Genomic DNA, 17258 nt, shown 5'->3' with positions numbered 1-17258 from the left:
ATTATTTCAAAAAGCATTTTATCCAAATCCTAACTTCAGTTTGAGCAAGATTTCTGTCGTGAAAATAGAAGGTACTTTTCCAGGTACTTGAAAATGATCCTACATGGCATTAAAGATATGATCTCCCCGAGCTCCAAGTTGAATTTTTCTCCTAACGAAATTTCAATTGTTATGTTTTATCGTGACTTTTTTGGCGTCAATAGCCCTCTGAAAAGGGCGTTAATTTGGGATAGGCTTTGAGCCCTTAACGCATAAATACAATCCGCCTGATTTACAAGGGCGGATCCAGAACACAATTTTTTTTGGGGGGGGGGCGGCCAAAAAAAATGTTGGTCCCCCAAAAAGTGGTCCCAAATATTACGACATGGGGTTTGGGGCCCGCTAAAGGGCCCCGAATTGTTTTGGGATTCTAGATGCTATGGGGTGCGATCTGAGGCAATTTCTGACAACTTTATTTTGAGGAAAAGATGGTGGTATATGCATTGCCTCCTTTTTTGCGACGTCACTTAAAACAAAACAAAAATGGGTTAGTTTTTTGGGGGGACCATGGCTCCGTTGCCCCCCCCCCCCATCCGCCTTTGCTGATTTATTGTTGGAATGCATAAATTTCGAATTTCTGAAACAACTATTATTCCATAAATACACGATGGCGGAAATTTTTCGTGCGATGTTTCCGTTCAAACTACTTTTGTATTTTTTTTTTAGCGGTGAAACTCAAAATGCACAAAGAGGGCAACTTATTTAAAAGGACATTGCTTCATTTCAATCCATCAGCCTCTTCACCTTATTGTTATCAATATACATAACGCGATTTTATAAACGATACATACTACAGTAATTAGTTTATAGATAAACAGCGCCCCCTATTAAGGCGTAAATGCTTTAGACCTTTTTTTCAGCACACACAATATTGTTGCATTAAATCTAACCATTATGTCTTGTGATTTTCGATAGGCCAAAAGCCCATGCGTGCAGCTGTGAAAAATTCCTAGCATAAATCTCGAAGTAAAAAAACCCTGATGGCAATGGAATTGCGCTTTATGGCCAATAATGTGCACACTTCATAGCTGAATCCCTAAGGGGTGCAACCCTGCAATAAAATTCCCATAGACACTAGTGCGAAGTGCCCATACTTCCCAAATTCTTTTAAAAATACTCAGAACTCTCACAGGTATTCAAGCTGCACAGAAAAAATAAGGATCAACATGTCATCTTTCATTTTCTTTTCATTTTTTTTTGGTGGGTTGACCATTGACTTTTCGATATTTTCTCACCCAAAGAAGACGACCCCTATTTTCCCCAAAGCGGAAAAGTAGCGATCTTCAAAAACATGGCAAAAAAGCGCCACTTTCGAGCCCAATTTCATCCAAAATGCTCAGAATTGGAAGCCCCAAGTCCGGGCCAGAGGTTCATTACCATATCTCTTCAATTCCCCACTTTTATGGCTCTCAGAACTCTCTTATATAGAAAATTTTGAGGGTATAACTTTTATTCATTACCTCGGCGGATGGGTTTCAGCCTAATTACCGGTGTGCACCCCAACGGTATTAATGTCTTCACGGTAATAGTGAAGAGCGCCCCCATATGTCAAACAGTTGAACTTTCCAAGTGACTCGGCAGATGAAAAACGTTGCAACGCAAATCTTCAAATGCTGTCAGTAAAAAATACCCCAAAATCTGAAAAAAATATAAAAGAAAGAAAGAAATGAATGCGCACTGCTCACGTATCAAAGAAAAGACCACTCCTTTCTTTGTTTTCAATACTTAAATTGAAATAAGATTATAATTAAAAATCAATTTTATGCGATCAAACAAATCGGCCCGTATAGTGGTCGATGACAGATTATCTTGTCTTAATGTTTAAACTAAAACACTTTTATTGGGGGGGGGGTCAACTTTCTTTTACACACCTTTGCATAATGCGGCCACGACTTATACGCACTACGGTACTTTTCCACTCCCTTTTATCATAATTTGTCCAGAATATTTTATCTTATCTCTCCATGACGATATGGCCATTCATTATGGGTGTGCGTTATGCTATCCGTGGACTTTGCACTCGAATAGTCCACACCAATTTAACCACTTGTAACGCTATTACCACAGTTCGATACAAGTGCACTGCCAAAACACAGGACATCAAGGAACATATAACCCGTTGCTCTGTGGTAGTTCTGGTTTTTCTTCAAATCATTTAGGATTTTTCTCAGCCGAAACGTAAGTCTGTAAACCTGTAAAAAAAAAATTACAGCATCGTATATGTTCCATGTTTGCATTTAAGTTGTCTGTACGGCAGCCACATTTGAGGTGTGCGCTTTTGTTTAACAGGGATGTTTTAGACCGCTTGTACAATCATTGTTAATGAATTCAAATAACAAAACGACATCTGCATGAAACAGCACGATGGCTGCGTTATGCAATGAGTCTATGTAAGTATAAATTGAAACTGATTTGTGACAGGTGTGTTATGTCCCCTGTTCTTTATTTTCCGTATAGCGTTTTGGTTCCAAAATCTAATGCAACCGCAATAACGATTAAATAATCATCAGAAGTATAATCCATAGTCCGTTATTTTTTGTTCACATGTGATCCTTGGTTGATTTTTACCTTAGGAACTCACGCTTACAGCTTCACCATGTATAAGTCAGTATGGTTGTTGGTGATGGTTGTGGCGGTGGCATTGGCTAACCCCGACGGACCACCAACAGGGGCAAATCCACAACTGTGTGAAACCATGTTGCCAGGACACGGAGCAACCACCGCATCGGGAAAAGTGCCGTTTGCCATCAGTTTGAATGCTGATAAGTACGAGAAGGCGAAGTCGATTGATGGTAAGTGACCACGGCCATCGTCATCGTGAATGTCGCCATGTTAATGCTGCTGTCATTTGCTGGCTTTGCCACCGTAACGTCATTGTCGAAAGCGTCATAAACGTCTGTCAATTCGTCATCGATTATCATTGTCACTATAAATCATTAGCTCGTGGCTGTCGTGTTAATTGGTCATCATTGCCATCGCCATTGAACGTCATCGTCATCATCATCATCACCTTAACCGTCATCCATGCATCGTCGCTAATGTCATTGTCGCTGTTGTCGTTGTCAATTACAGTTGCCATCGTCACACCATTGCCATCAAACTCATCAGAATTGCTTTATTTATTGTTGTCAACGAAGTTGTTGTTACATGTTCATTGTCCTGATTGCTGCGAGCTCTATCGAGCTTCGGTTAGGCTACATTCTTATCGCCATATCTAAAATCATCGCCATTTTTACACAGGTTTTCTTATGTTAACAACATTTACTGTTGAAAATGCTGATTGTTGTCCGGCACACGTCACACAAAAATATACCAGTTACCACTAGTCGTTCTTCATGTATGTGAAGAACTTTTGGTTCTTTGAAAACACATTTATATGAAATAATATATGTACAACTTTCCAATTCTGCTGCTGATCATATTATTTGCTCCAGTTGAAGTTTGAATTTATGACAAAGACTTATATCGGTATAACATGACAGAGAACGAACGCATGCAATTATTTTGACGAAATTATTTTCGAGTTTGTTGCTTTGATATGTTTTGGACTACGCAACAGAGGACCCCCCCCCCCTATTTTTCGAGGGGGGGGGGGAATTTACGAGGGTTAAGCCGTCCTCACTGCATTACATAGGAATGGGACAAAGGCTAATTATGATGCATATCTGTGCATTAATCAGTGTGTCAATAAAACAGTTGCCACAAAAACAACACCGGCCGTGCACGATCGGACTTTGCCTTTTTTCGTTAGCTTTCTAGCTTATCGTTTTAACAATAAAACTTTGACCCCAGCTGGATTCAAAGCCTTACTCTTTTCATATCATACTTTTTAAAGTTACTTTGAATTTCTTTTTACAGTGCATTATTTCTTGTGCCAATGAATCGGGGAATTATGGGTTTCTTATGTCTTTCTCCTTAAGTGTATGGAGCGGGTGGTGGACGGAGAGTAGAAACAATGAATGGGTTTTAGTTGGTTAAAGGAAGGTGCTCAGACCTAAAACAAACAAAGTTGTTACACCTTTCTTATCTTTTGCGACTGTAATGTTCCTTTAAAAAGACAGCATGTTCAGCGGAATTATTTCTCAGCATTTTGACGTATTACACGATTATGAGATAATAAATATCAAACTTTTGTCAACTTCCCACTTGTCTTCGCGGGGGGCGGCTTTCAGAGGCAATGTTGAAGATGAGTTCCCGCGTAATTTTCGAGTTTCACCTCGAAAAATAGATTTTTTTTCAATTGCTATTTTTGTAGCAACATAAAAGTTATTCAGTTTTGAATGAAAGAAACGTCGAACGAAAAAAAAATGACCGACGTTTAGTTATTGAATTATTTCTTCAACAAACAAAGAATGGTTAGCTGTCAGACAATAAATCGGCTCTCTGAGGGCGGCGCAAAATGAAAGCAATTTTCCATGTGGTTGTGGACGCCCCAATTCGGAATAAAGTAGCTTTTTATTCGTTAAAACAAAATATACAAATTGAATCTTCATCAGGAAAAAATAATGTTTTAAGAGCACGGTGTTTGCTACTTTAACTCTCACCTTGTCTCATGAAGAGTTGTATTTCTACTTACAGTGAGTGTATACGCTAAGGACGCAGCCGCGCCATTCCGTGGATTCTTCGTGCAAGCTCGACGAGTCGGGGGCCCGACTTATGACGCTGTAGGCAGCTTCATCTCCGAACCGGCCGATGGAACGCAGTTCATCGAATGCGGAACGCATAATGTAAGGCCATCATTTCTGATACCATGGATTTGTTCGGACCTCGGCACAAGGCTCCAGTCTCATATTATTAGGCCCCTTAACTTCGGTGATTCCAGCGAAACTGTCTCTTATATATACACTAGAACATCAAAGTCTATTAGAATTTGGAGTCATTCCACTTGATTTCCACATAAATGCTACAAAATGGTCCTGGTACGGCCTGAGACGAAGCCGAACAACAGACGAGGTCATGGTTTGAGAAATGGTCCGTTTCTTTTATAACCCATCAAGGGCGCCGTACTGTCAGTGTTCTTAAGCAACATACTGTACTTCAAGTGATTGTCTATACCAAAGTTAAGATAAAGTCGTCCAACAAGACTTGTGTGTAGGCCTACATGTGCATCACCAGCCTTTGAAATTGTCATGGAAACCAACTCCGCATATTGTTAGATAATGACCAAAATGTCTTAAACACCAGCTTAAAAAGGTTAGAATTCTAATGTTGGTTTTGTTGTAATATTTCAGAGTGCTTGGGGACATGCAGACAGGAACAAGAAGACTAGAGTCACAGCGACATGGATGGGTCCAAGCACTGACATCGGCCCCCTCTTATTCAAGTAAAACACTGATATTTCATTTCACTTCAAGTTCATTTCTTCTTGGCACCGAGATTAAAATGAGCTCAGTAGTTCTGCTCATCTTGGTGCCCAATGTTATTTTATTTCAGTACTTGACGACATTATAAAAAAAGGTCAACCCTTCATACGTGTGTAGGCCCAAAGAGTAGATACAATTGACACAGTGTGTGCATATCACATTTTAATATACTGCCCTCTCTCGCGAATCCGGAATTAGTCTTTATAGCTTATTCTGTGTAGAACTGGCTTCGGAGTGATTGTGGAGTTAGAGATGAAACCGAAGCTGCAAAAGAAGCCTAGATTTCAAAAAACCTGAAAATTCGTTTGAATCATCGTGACCCAGCAATAAAATCTTTACAAAAACCTGTGCCCTTGGTGTTTCTATGGTTGTTCATAATCCTCCCATGTTTGTATGGTTGTTCATAATCCTCCCATGTTTGAAGTCGTCAAACTCACAATCTCCGCACAGATAGCTACAATTAAGCAAATTCTCTACTTCAAAAACACTGGCTAATTTTTGTTCTTCAATGTAATGATTGTTTACAGCGCAACAGTTGTTGGCCTAAGTAAGGAAGAATACTGGACGGAAGTCTTGTCAGCGGAGATCACATTTGGAAGTGGTGCGTATATGTTTCTCGCCAGTTTTGCAAATTAATTGTCACGTGACTGTCACGTGACTGAAATTGAACCGAATTTAAAGTTGCTAACTGTATTTGACTCTTTTGATGTTATGACTTACGTGGTAAATTCACCTGGATATGTTTTACGTGGGCTACGTGCAAATACAATGGTAAAAGTGATGACACAGCAAATATAACCATCATCTATTGCTGAGAACAAGTGACCCCAGACGACCTTGCGTGCTTTTGTTCCTGTTGTGCTTGTATAGGGAATTATTGAATTGGGCAAATAATAATGAAAGCAATTTTTTTTTATAAAGAGGTTCTGCGGGAGTTTGGGCACTTAACTCGGGCACAGTTTCAACTATATCCGGGTTTTGGCAAGACTAGAAGCAAAGGAGGGAAGGTTTAGAAAAAAACACCTTTGATAAGGCCAAAAAAAAAGTCTCCGGTTTCTGGTATGCGCGCGCGTCGCCGTAGCCATGTGCGTCGGCAAAATGAAAAAGTTTTTTTTTCAATACCAGATGATGTTTCAAAACCGCCAAACTCACTGGTTTGACTGGAATTCTGCTGCTGCACAATTTTAACGTGTTTTTAGATGGGGTTATGATCGAGAATAAGATTTATGTGGCCTCTCTGGACTCCCATATATTTGCACTAAGTTTAGTCGGGCACCATTTGCAGTCATCAGCCGACATTTGAAGCCAAAAAAAAAAAAAAAAAAAAACAGGTAAAAAAAAAAAAGCCGCGTCGCCGCACCACTTTTGGGGCAAGCTCCATACCAGAAACCGGAGACTTTTTTTTGGGCCTAAATCTGTGTTTTTTTTATTTGAATCATGGCCATAGTTTTGTTTCTCTCTGATTTCAGCGAATGGTGTTAGAAGTCAAGGCATGCTTCTATCTGCGATGGTCTTGTTGGCATACGTGGTGCGGAAGTGAATCGGTGTTTCATGAAATCGAGGTCTTCCATGGAAAAGTTCACAGGATTTGTGAATAACTTTGTCTTCAACTTTGAATTTGCTAGTCACTGTTGTAAAATAATCTGAATTTACCAAAATCCTACGATTATATAATATTTTCTCATGGCATTTTAGACTATTCCATATGTAATTAAATCAAGCACCTATTACCCTTCACATTAACAACGAAGAATGTTAAAGTTCATATTACCAAGAACTTGACTTAATGCAATGTTGAGTGATATCTGTTAATAAAAAGTACATTCTGAGAAGTCCAATCCGGGTCATTTGATCCGATAAACTGGTCAGGGTCAAAATGTCACTTTTCTTGGTCAAATGTTACTTTTCTGGGTTAAATGTCACTTTTCGGTGTCAAATGTCTCTTTTCTGGGTCAAATGCCACTTTTCTAGGTCAGATGACACTTTTGTGGATCGTTTTCCGGGTCATATCGACCCCAAACCTAATTGGCAAAAGTTTCATTTTTGGCCCAGAAAAAGTGACATTCTGACCTTGGAAAGTTCCAGGTCAATTTGACCTGGATTCTGGCGCATACTGACTCGGGACTTTTTAGAATGTATATATGTACATATTGCCTTCATAATAATGGGAGTCCTATTATGCAGGGAGGTATAAATAACCTTTAGGTGATGGGTTGAAAGTTTGACTTTTTCTGTTAAAATATATGTCGTTTAGTTTTAACCTAACAATAATTATTATATCCTAGTATAATAGATCAAAATGCCCTTGTATTCGAAATGTAATAATATCACATCGTCGAAGTCTACTTGCCCATGAGGCAATTCTTATACACTATCTTACATTCACTCGTGTATGAACATGCCCGAAATGGCGCGTGGTAAGCAATGGTCAAAGCCACAGACTTGTACAAATCAGTTTGTCCATATAACCATAATTAATGGAATGTTCCATTCCACTTGTCACTGAATGAAAAACAACACCTGAAGGAATCCCCGTGTGACTGTGAAATGGAAATTTTATCAAACCTTGGAATGGAACTTCTATTTTTGCGGCGATCGACGGCCCTGATCAGATGAAAGGGATTTATTAAGGCATTGTGTATAATAAAGAATAACTTTGGGAGATTACGATCAATATAACAAAAATTCTTCCTCCAAATTCCATGGCCTTGCGGCTAAACAATGATGGCTCCGTATGACATAATATAGAAGGTTACAAAAACAGTTTTATTGAAGTTTTTTCGGTAGTAAATATTAAGTTTTCTGTCAGGTAACTGTTTATTTACGATTAGGCCCTACTTGTACGTGGGAATAAACCGGTGTACGTTTCCTGGTTTCAGTTTTAGCCTTAGTGTGTGCGATCTAATCTTCCACTTTCTTCATTTTTTTGTTCAGGAAAGCCATAGTATAAGCACCTGCGATTAACTGCTATTAATTATTTGGTTTTTTTTCTAATTAAATCTAACTACCTCACTTCCATTAAGCGTGAGCCTCTCAAGTTCATGGTGGGTAGGCAGAAAATATAAGTTCGCAAACGAGAACTACAAAATACAGATCACAGTAACTTTTGCTTGCTGTTCGAGATTTCGTTAAGAATTGCACCGTCATGACACTTCCTCAATTAGGTGCGTACCTTTATGGAATAAAACATGACATGCAGTAAACCAGATTTGATGCAAATGGCGTGGTTGTGCTCAGAGAAAGTTATAGTCAGTTACAGGTGCTTTAAAGAAGGCTCCGAAAACTTAATGTTCTGCCCACTGTAGACATTGCAGGCACCATTGGACTATACATGAGCACGGTGTCCCAAATTTGGAAGGAAAACAATGTGTATCATTGTCTTTTGAAACCTGTTTTACAGTTGAAATGTTCTTGTTGGTTTTTTAAAGACACTTGCAGGTAAAACACTGGCAAAAATATATCACGAAATAAACTTTCAAGACAAAAGACACTGATATTATTGTTAATGCTTGCAGCTTCATATATGCAAAATGGCCGTTTGCTGCCGAGCCAGAAATAATGATATACATTAAACATGACAGCTGTGAAAGTATGTCAGTAACATGTCAAACTCATATCATGAAAAAAACCTCTTGGAGATAAGTGTCTACCCTTTTTTCTCTCACACTTTAGTATGGGGGTGAAGGAGGGGCGGGGGGGGGGGGGGAGCAAGCGACCTTCACCTCTCTTTTGACCATTTCCCAAGCCATTGACATAAACGTTTGGCACGCCTATTCAACTGCCTGCTTTTGTCCTAGCTTTTGGACTTGTCACAGTACAGCAAAGACAACACCGTTTGGGCGTGTAGTTCAGGTATGCCGATATTTTTCTTGACACCAAGTTTGGACGTGAGAGAGTCAACGAAGCGATGAAGCTACGTGGACGACGTGACGTGCTTTTTTTGCTTCAAGGCCTTACCATTCAATATTGTTGGTGTTTTGTGCGCCGTCATCTCTGGGCCATTTGAAAAGGTTCTAGTTTCTCTCCTGCCAACCGTTCTCTAATAAAAATGAGATCAGATTTTTGTCTCTTCGTTAACTTTCTTGTTGCTGCACGATTGAAGCAGACCTGATTGTTTCTCGAAATGTCGGAAATTGGATGGTAGAATTCCTTGAAAATTTTCCAAATTGCGGGACCAGCTACTAATTTTTTTTCCCCAGCACGCAAGACAGTAAACTGAACTTATTTTGATCATGGCCCTGAGTGACTGATTTCAATTGAACAAAAACCAGCAAACATAGACGGGAACCCACACAGTTTGGATCTGGGAATCTGGACAAACATCTTTCCCGTAAGGTAGGTAAGAGTAGACCTTGTTTTAAGGTTGGACAAACGGGGTTTGACCCTGCGACCTCCGGATTGCCGTTTCGGTGCTCCACCAACTGAGCTATCCAGCCCTATGTAGGCAGTTCCCTATTTTTGTCAGCATCTATGTTGAAGGGGCGCTAGTCAGAAGCCATGTTTGCCATGTAGCCAGGGATCACGACCAAGGTCACGATGCCAAGCAAAACCCGGGGAAGAAGCAAACTGGTATCACTCAGAAGGGATATGGCTCTTTATTACTAGTTTGATAAAAGTAGACACTTTGAAAATGTCAGATCTGATATTGTAGGCCTATATTAAAAAAAAAACAGTACAGATTTCTGTTGCAGAACAACATCACTATGATTCTTTGGTTGCAAGTTTCACACACGATTTTAAGATTTCACACCCAATATTGGTTTGAGTTATGTTGATCCTCTTAACCATTAACCGAAATCTGCTGATTGTCTTGCAGGACTTTTACTTTTAAAGAGGAGAATATTTTGAAGGAAAGAGGATGGCCGTGCGATATCTGCTTGTGGTACTCTGCACCATCTGTGGAGTTTGGGGGTTCGAAACCGGTCCGCCCATAGACCAGTTCCCTAATCTGTGTAGGGACATGGTACCGACGGGCCACCAGCCCCGTAACGCAACGGGAGCCTCCCCGTACAGGGTCACTTCAGCCAATTCGACCTACTCCCCCGGGAAGTCTCTCAAGGGTAAGATACCATCACCTCTTCACGTTCTTGATATCGGTTCATGTCATATTTCATCAACGACACCGCGAAGCAACACCCAAGTGGACTTGAGTGGGCGGCATCCGGCACGCGCGCGTATTTTTACAGAACCGAGTGATTTTCGTTTTCACGAAGTAACACTCATGTACACTGTGCACTCAATCGGTACATTTTCGTTATCACGAAGTAACACTCATCTGTATCTCACCAGTTTAAAGGCTTTAAACTTTATTCTGTAAGAATACGGATTAATGACATTCCTGTCAAACGTTTTAAAACGTTTCTATCCAAATAGTACTTCCGTAACAGCTTGTAACTTCGTGAAAACGAAATTCATTCGCGCAAGTGTCTGATGTGCGAACGCATGCATGGGTGTTTCTTCGTTGAACCAAAATTTGTGATGTAGCGGTAATACTTCGTGGTGTCGGTGACGATTTGCGGTCTTTGCCTTGTCACTTTGTTTCACTCTATAAGTAGGACTTTTTTTTAAAAATCTTTTTAAGTTGGTTCTTAATTCCGACCGACCTATTTTGGGCTCCCGACCCAAGAAAAAAAAACCCGTTTATTACCGCCGACCCGGTCTGGAACTCCATTAAAACAATTTAAAAAAATAGCAAATGAATATTTTAAAACAAAATTCAGGCAATCACGTTCTGTGTCATTGAAAAGCTGTTGAAAATGAATACCATATTTTTAAGCAAAGCACGGCGTATAGCAATCAGTGAAATCACAGCAGATGAGAGGATGTTGCCTCTCATCATATTAATTTGGGTGTCTTTAGTGTTCCTTCACTGGTATGTCATGGCTGCCACTACAGCCACAATGTTACATGTTCGTAATCTGCTTGGTGCAGATATAATGTAAGTCAACTAGCCTACATCTTGTCAAATATGGTTTTATTATGTTATTCAGTGATATAACTCATTGCCAAAAAAAAAAAAAGAGGGAAAAAATGAGCAAATACGCACTTGGCATTTTGTGGCATTATTTAATTTAACTAAACGGTTGCAACTACATTTTTTTCTTCAGGTTGTTTTCTCGACCGACCAACCCTACTTGAAGCCAAACAAATAATATGAGAACCATAGAAAAACAACACCATCATGTATACAGCTACCCATTGTGGACAAAGGACAGTACCCGAGGCCAAACAACTAAGCATTTTCCATATTTGGAAACGGGACAGCGCAATATGCCGTGGAGCATGACAAGGCAGATTGATCCCGAAAGTGCGGGGGCAAGGTCGAAAGTATCTGGATATTATCGAGAGAACCGTGGAATACTACAATCTTTTGCTCGCCATCTTAATATTGCAAAAATAAAAAATCAGTCAATTATTTGGCTGATCGTTGAGAATAGGCACATTTCTTTATTTTTTTTTCTCGATGACGCGACAGCCAGTAATAGATGAATAATGTATGGGTGCTTAGCTACAATACGTTTCTAATCTAAGGCCAAAAAAAAAAGGTCTCCGGTTTCTGGTATGCGCGCGCGTCGCCGTAGCCATGCGCGTCGGCAAAATGAAAACGTTTTTTTTTTCAATGAAAGATGATATCTAAAAACCGCCAATCTCACTGGTTTGACTGGAATCCTGCTGCTGCACAATTTTAACGTGTTTTTGGATGGGGTTATGATCGAGACTAAGCTTTATGTGGCCTCTCTGGACTCCCATATATTTGCACTAAAGTTTAGTCGGGCACCATTTGCTGTCATCAGCCGACATTTGAGGCAAAAAAATCAGGTAAAAAAAAAAAAGCCGCGTCGCCGCACCACTTTTTTGGGCAAGCTCCATACCAGAAAGCGGAGACTTTTATTTTTGGCCTAAGTAGGCTTTTCGTTAGGTTACATTAGGGATATATGCAAATCATCCTCATACAAATACAAGTGCAAATGATCCTAACATTATGTGTAATATTGCGTATTTTGTGTCTTTTAATGCAGTTATCGTTGAAGCGATCGATGGGACCACTGAGATCGAGGGTTTGTTCGTGCAGGCTCGCCGTAGCGGGCAGGGTAAAGACAAGAACAAGGCAATCGGCGAGTTCGCCGAGCCACCGACCAAAACCAAACTGCTCAAGTGCGGCCATGCAAATGTAAGGTCATTCAGTCTGTACCAGGGTCTTATCAGTCTGTAAAATTTAGGTGATTTCGCAACGATCAGTCGATTAAATGATGTTTTTTGGGGGAAAGGGGTGTCTGGTTATAGGAACAATATCCTTTGTATTTTTACTGTTATTATTGGTAATGAAAAAAAATGCATAATTATTTGGCCTTTTAACCCTCACATTTTAGCCTGGGAAAAAAATCCCTAAAATCCCTTAAAAAGACATTAAATATGACGAAATGTTCAAAGAGTTCATGTTGTCTGCAGACAGTGACTATAGAATTATGTACCATGTTTTATACCCTACGCAGAGTGCTTGGGCTCACTCAGCCGAACTGGAGGCAACTGCTGCAGAGGTGACCTGGAAAGCGCCCCCTTGTGACGAGGGACCGCTCGTTTTCATGTAAGTCGTCGGGTGAAACACCCACTCACTAATGTGTTTCATCATCATGTACAGGAAGACATGTTGAGGAAACACGTGATAGTGCAACAAAAAAAAATGTAATTTACCACCTCCTTCCATGCCTTCTTTTTAGGGGTAGGTTGGAATGCAAGAGATGTAGAAACTGTAGTAATGTTGCCACCACCCCCACCCCCGAAAAACTCAACTGCTGTCAAAAATGTTGGTCAGCCGGCCCAAAGAAAAAATCCTGGATGTAGCCTAACTGCAGCGGGGCTATGCCCGGCGGCATTTGGGTTCAAATCCTAAGGTGGTCCAATTTGGCTTCTTTTTTTCTGTTTTAAGGGCTACGATCGTGAAAGGTCCGAAGGAAATGTACTGGACCGGGGTTTTGTCCACCGAATTGACCTTCAGTGGTACCGAGGGAGCCGAGTGTAGTGCGGCACCCACCTCAGCAAGTAAGTCGCGTCTTATACACTCGTAATCGCTTGCTGGTTTGGACCAATGGTTAAAAGATTATACAAAACACACTCAGTGATCAGAATGTCCCTAAAACTCTGATGGCGTGATAGAGAGTCGCACAATCGTGACAAGTTGTCATGCGAAAAAACACAACAGAATCATTTGTGGATTAAAGCAAGTTTGACCGAGGATTGGTTGATCATTAAATTTTGTTGACTATACAAAATGTACATGCAGTGGTTGATTCGTAAAATTACACCTACGCACTAATGGACACCGTTTTCATACTATCCTGTACTCAATTATGACACGACAAATTCCGTATAATTATTATTATATGTGGATTATCAGACACATCCAGATTTCACCTTGAAAATAACAATAAAAGACTTTACTACATGTATTTGTTGAACAGAACACGAATTTTGTAGTTTTTAGTTCATACTTTGTTGTGGTTCGTTTTTAATGACTATGACTCTCAGGATTTAATGGAGTAAGCCAGTTACATTGCACCATGACAAAAATAATAGGAAATCTAGTCATCAAAATTCATATCACACTCAAGTTCAAATTAACTGAGAACTCTGATGAATACGTTAAAAAAAAAAACAAGTCTATTGAGTTATCGATTATTTTGTGTGTTTTTTTCCTCCAGGCGTGTCTGGCATTGCTATGATGATGAGCGTGGTTCTTGCTCTGTGCCTTGCTGTCTTCAAGAATTACAATTGAACAAAGTATATCGGGTATTCCAGGCGCTAATCTTAGGAGATGCTTAGAAGATAATATGAAATGTTTAGCGCCCCAATTATATATTTTAAAATCTTTAAAAAAATACCGAAATCAATTAAGGAAATTCAATTGAAGTTTTATCCTCCCAGAAAACATCCATGGATTTCTAAGACGGAAAATATTTGGTGTGTGTATCAGCGCATGTACGTGGTGTAAATTGAGGACACCCATGTGAAGCATCATCGAGTAATTGAGGACAGGAGTCAAATCGAGGATGACCTCGATTAGAAAACGTGTACAAAACCAATGGGAGCTGTTGCAAAACAGTTAGAGTATAAACAAGGAAAAGGGAAGAGGAACAATAGAAAATCCTCGATTTACGCCATAAACAAACCATGTTGAGCTTGTCTTACATACGCAGTGTGGACTTCCGAACAAAAGACGTCCACATAATGTAGGTAGCAGCGACGAAGTGTGGACTTGCCCACGTCCACACAGTGTTTCCTCATTTCTGGAAAACAGGTTTAGAGGCATTTTTGGGTTAGGTTTATCTGTAGCAGAATGAAGAGAAACACTAAAGGGAATCATTGAAAAAAAATTGGGTTGTAAGAGTTTTCACAGTTTGAGAAAAATGAGTTTTTCCACTGGTGTTCCTTAACTACACGAAAAGAAAGGAAAGTCCACACTAGGTATGTGAAACAAGTCTGGGTGTGTGTGTGGGGGGGGGGGGGGACTCAATGGGGTTTTTAACAATAAAAAGTTCCTTTTTGTCTCATTACCAATATCAGTATTCTGAATGTCGGTATTGGCAAGGGGATTGGGCACACTTTTGATTTAAGCGGGGGGAGGGAGGGGTGGCGTGTCCTGTACCCCCTCAGCTTGGCCAGTGGTTTGTAGCTTGATTAAAGGGCATTGATTTACTTAATTTTCTTCTTACTGATTTTCGAATAATGATTCTTACACTGAGAGGAGAATTCGAATAATCCGTTTGGAGTTCCGAAATAAACTAGTCAGTACTAAGTATCACTATTGGATTATTGGAATGTATTCATTATTGTCAATTTTTGTCTAAGATAAAAAAAAAAGTAGACCCATCGACCCAAACATAAAGACCTCACTGACAATCGTACGCATATGCATGCGAGCGCTTTTACACTTTCATCAACCTAAAGATGACAAAAATGTGCATATATATACCACTTCAGAGGATTTTGCCTGTTTTGCAAATGAAAATCACCGCAATTGATGTGTATAATCCCATAACCCTTCCTCTTTGGATTTGTCTACATGGACGATGACCCGGTTAAGTAGCAGTAGACTGATAAAATATAATCTCTACAGCAGAACCACGGGGTTTACCAAACTACCGCTTTATCTCAGCTCCGGCTTCACATTTCTGGTTCTAAACTCATATCCAATGCCCAAACCAAATGAACATGGTGCACATTTAGAAATGGTTGTTCCCGTGGCAAACAAAAAGGATCTGTACTGATCCGGGGTCCCCAAGGTAAAGGTAAAGAGGACAAACATGTGTTCACACTCACAGGAATGGATTACCCATCTCTCTTTCTTTAGCGATTGGGCCAGACTCATATGCTGCTGTGGGGGGGGGGGGGGGGGGGGGGGTCGCCACACCTCCTCCACAGCGAGTCTGTTATACCTTCCCAGCATTGAATAATGCCGGTACCAATTTAACACTGTGGTTGAGGTAAAGCGCCTTACTCAAGGGCACAACATGCATGGCCACGGCGGGGCTTGAACCCACAACCTCACGATCATGAATCCTGTGCTCCACCGCTATAGACCACACGTCATGTCCGTCCCAAAACTCCAGCTTAAAATTATGAGAACCCGAAGCCGGACGCAAGACCGACTTTTGTTGAACCCGTTGTACATCCTTTCTTCAACGGCACCTAGTGCGCCCTTCAGAGTCTTATGAATCACATCCGGCTTGAGGTACTTTGCACAGGATATATGGATTATGATTATGGCTGACAGAGTCGACTCCAAAGACAGAAGATCTTTTACCGAATGGAGGAGAGAGCACTATTCAAAGGTCTTCTCTGGACCGCAGACGTCCGACTGACAATGATGCAATAATTATTAGGGGCTTTATATGATAATATAGAAAGGAGGGAACCGTTAGAGTCTGAAAATCAGACTTCTTGATCGAATCAAGGGACAGGTGTTAACCGATGGGATTTGGGAGGGAATTTTTGATCAAACCGATTGATTTGTGGGCCAAATATTTCAACGTCACTTTGACATTGCCCAGTGGCTTCCCTCGTGTACATGGATTCAATTATTTGTGTTTTTAAAGGGCCCGTGCAATGTAATTGTATTTTTAAATACATATCTTTGAAAATATACCTGCTTGTCACATTTAACCTAGTTTCAAATTTGTTTTGCCTTTTTTTGCAAGACTATTTTGGTGCCTTGTTGGATTTGTCATTTCAGGTAGAAATCCTCAATGTTACAGTTATTTCAGCACACAAAAGTGGCCAGAATTTTGGATGTTTGCACTGTCGTAAATTCTCTTTTCTTTGGTGATTCGTTGTTGTAACAGTAAATGCCATGAGCAAACGTTTCTCACAAATATTTTCAATAAGCACAATTTTGGTTTCATATTTTTGAACAGAAAACTCCTAAACTGATCAGTGTCTTCCTGAAATGACAACACAGCAACAGCGCCCTCAGTTGCCCCCAAAAACATGGACATTTTCAAATATTTCAATGAAGTGCAATTTTGAATAAAATTATGTCAAAAAAAAGGATGTCAAACAGTTTCCATACATTTAAGATGCGTAGAAAGGTGCACAAAACATGTTCCCGTGCAAGAAAAAGTTTAGTCATGACCCCTTTAAATAATTATTATAATTATGTACTTCGTGAGGACCTAGCGTGCAAAAATATGCAGGTAGGCATTTGCAAAATTCATTAAGTTCGCTTATTGTATTTCTATTCTAATAAAAATGTGTAACTGTTCACAGTGTATGGATGGCTTTTTAATTAACCACCTTTAGTCCCGCAATTTTTTCAAGACCTCCCCCCCCCCCCCACACACACACACACACGCGCGCGCG

The 17258-nt window shown here is 40.2% G+C and overlaps 2 protein-coding genes across 2 annotated transcripts; both read left to right on the top strand.

Annotated features, from left to right (window-relative positions):
- The first annotated feature begins 2071 nt into the window (after positions 1–2071).
- LOC119738446 (putative defense protein Hdd11-like) lies at positions 2072–8292 on the top strand. Its single transcript, XM_038213342.1, has 6 exons — positions 2072–2217; positions 2613–2831; positions 4618–4766; positions 5271–5362; positions 5930–6003; positions 6872–8292. Exons 2-6 carry the CDS (start codon positions 2636–2638, stop codon positions 6940–6942), a joined length of 582 nt encoding a protein of 193 aa, XP_038069270.1. The 5' UTR covers positions 2072–2217; positions 2613–2635; the 3' UTR covers positions 6943–8292.
- A 1930-nt stretch (positions 8293–10222) lies between these two features.
- On the top strand, positions 10223–14278 carry LOC119738614 (putative defense protein 3). The gene is made up of 5 exons (XM_038213522.1): positions 10223–10462; positions 12422–12573; positions 12896–12987; positions 13330–13442; positions 14102–14278. The coding sequence occupies exons 1-5, from the start codon at positions 10261–10263 to the stop codon at positions 14173–14175; spliced, it is 633 nt and encodes a 210-aa protein (XP_038069450.1). The 5' UTR covers positions 10223–10260; the 3' UTR covers positions 14176–14278.
- Positions 14279–17258: the final 2980 nt, after the last annotated feature.

This window comes from Patiria miniata, unplaced genomic scaffold (assembly GCF_015706575.1).
Source record: "Patiria miniata isolate m_02_andy unplaced genomic scaffold, ASM1570657v1 HiC_scaffold_3, whole genome shotgun sequence".
NCBI lineage: Eukaryota > Metazoa > Echinodermata > Asteroidea > Valvatida > Asterinidae > Patiria > Patiria miniata.
Note: the sequence above shows the minus strand (reverse complement) of the source record. Positions and strands in the feature narration are given on the sequence as shown.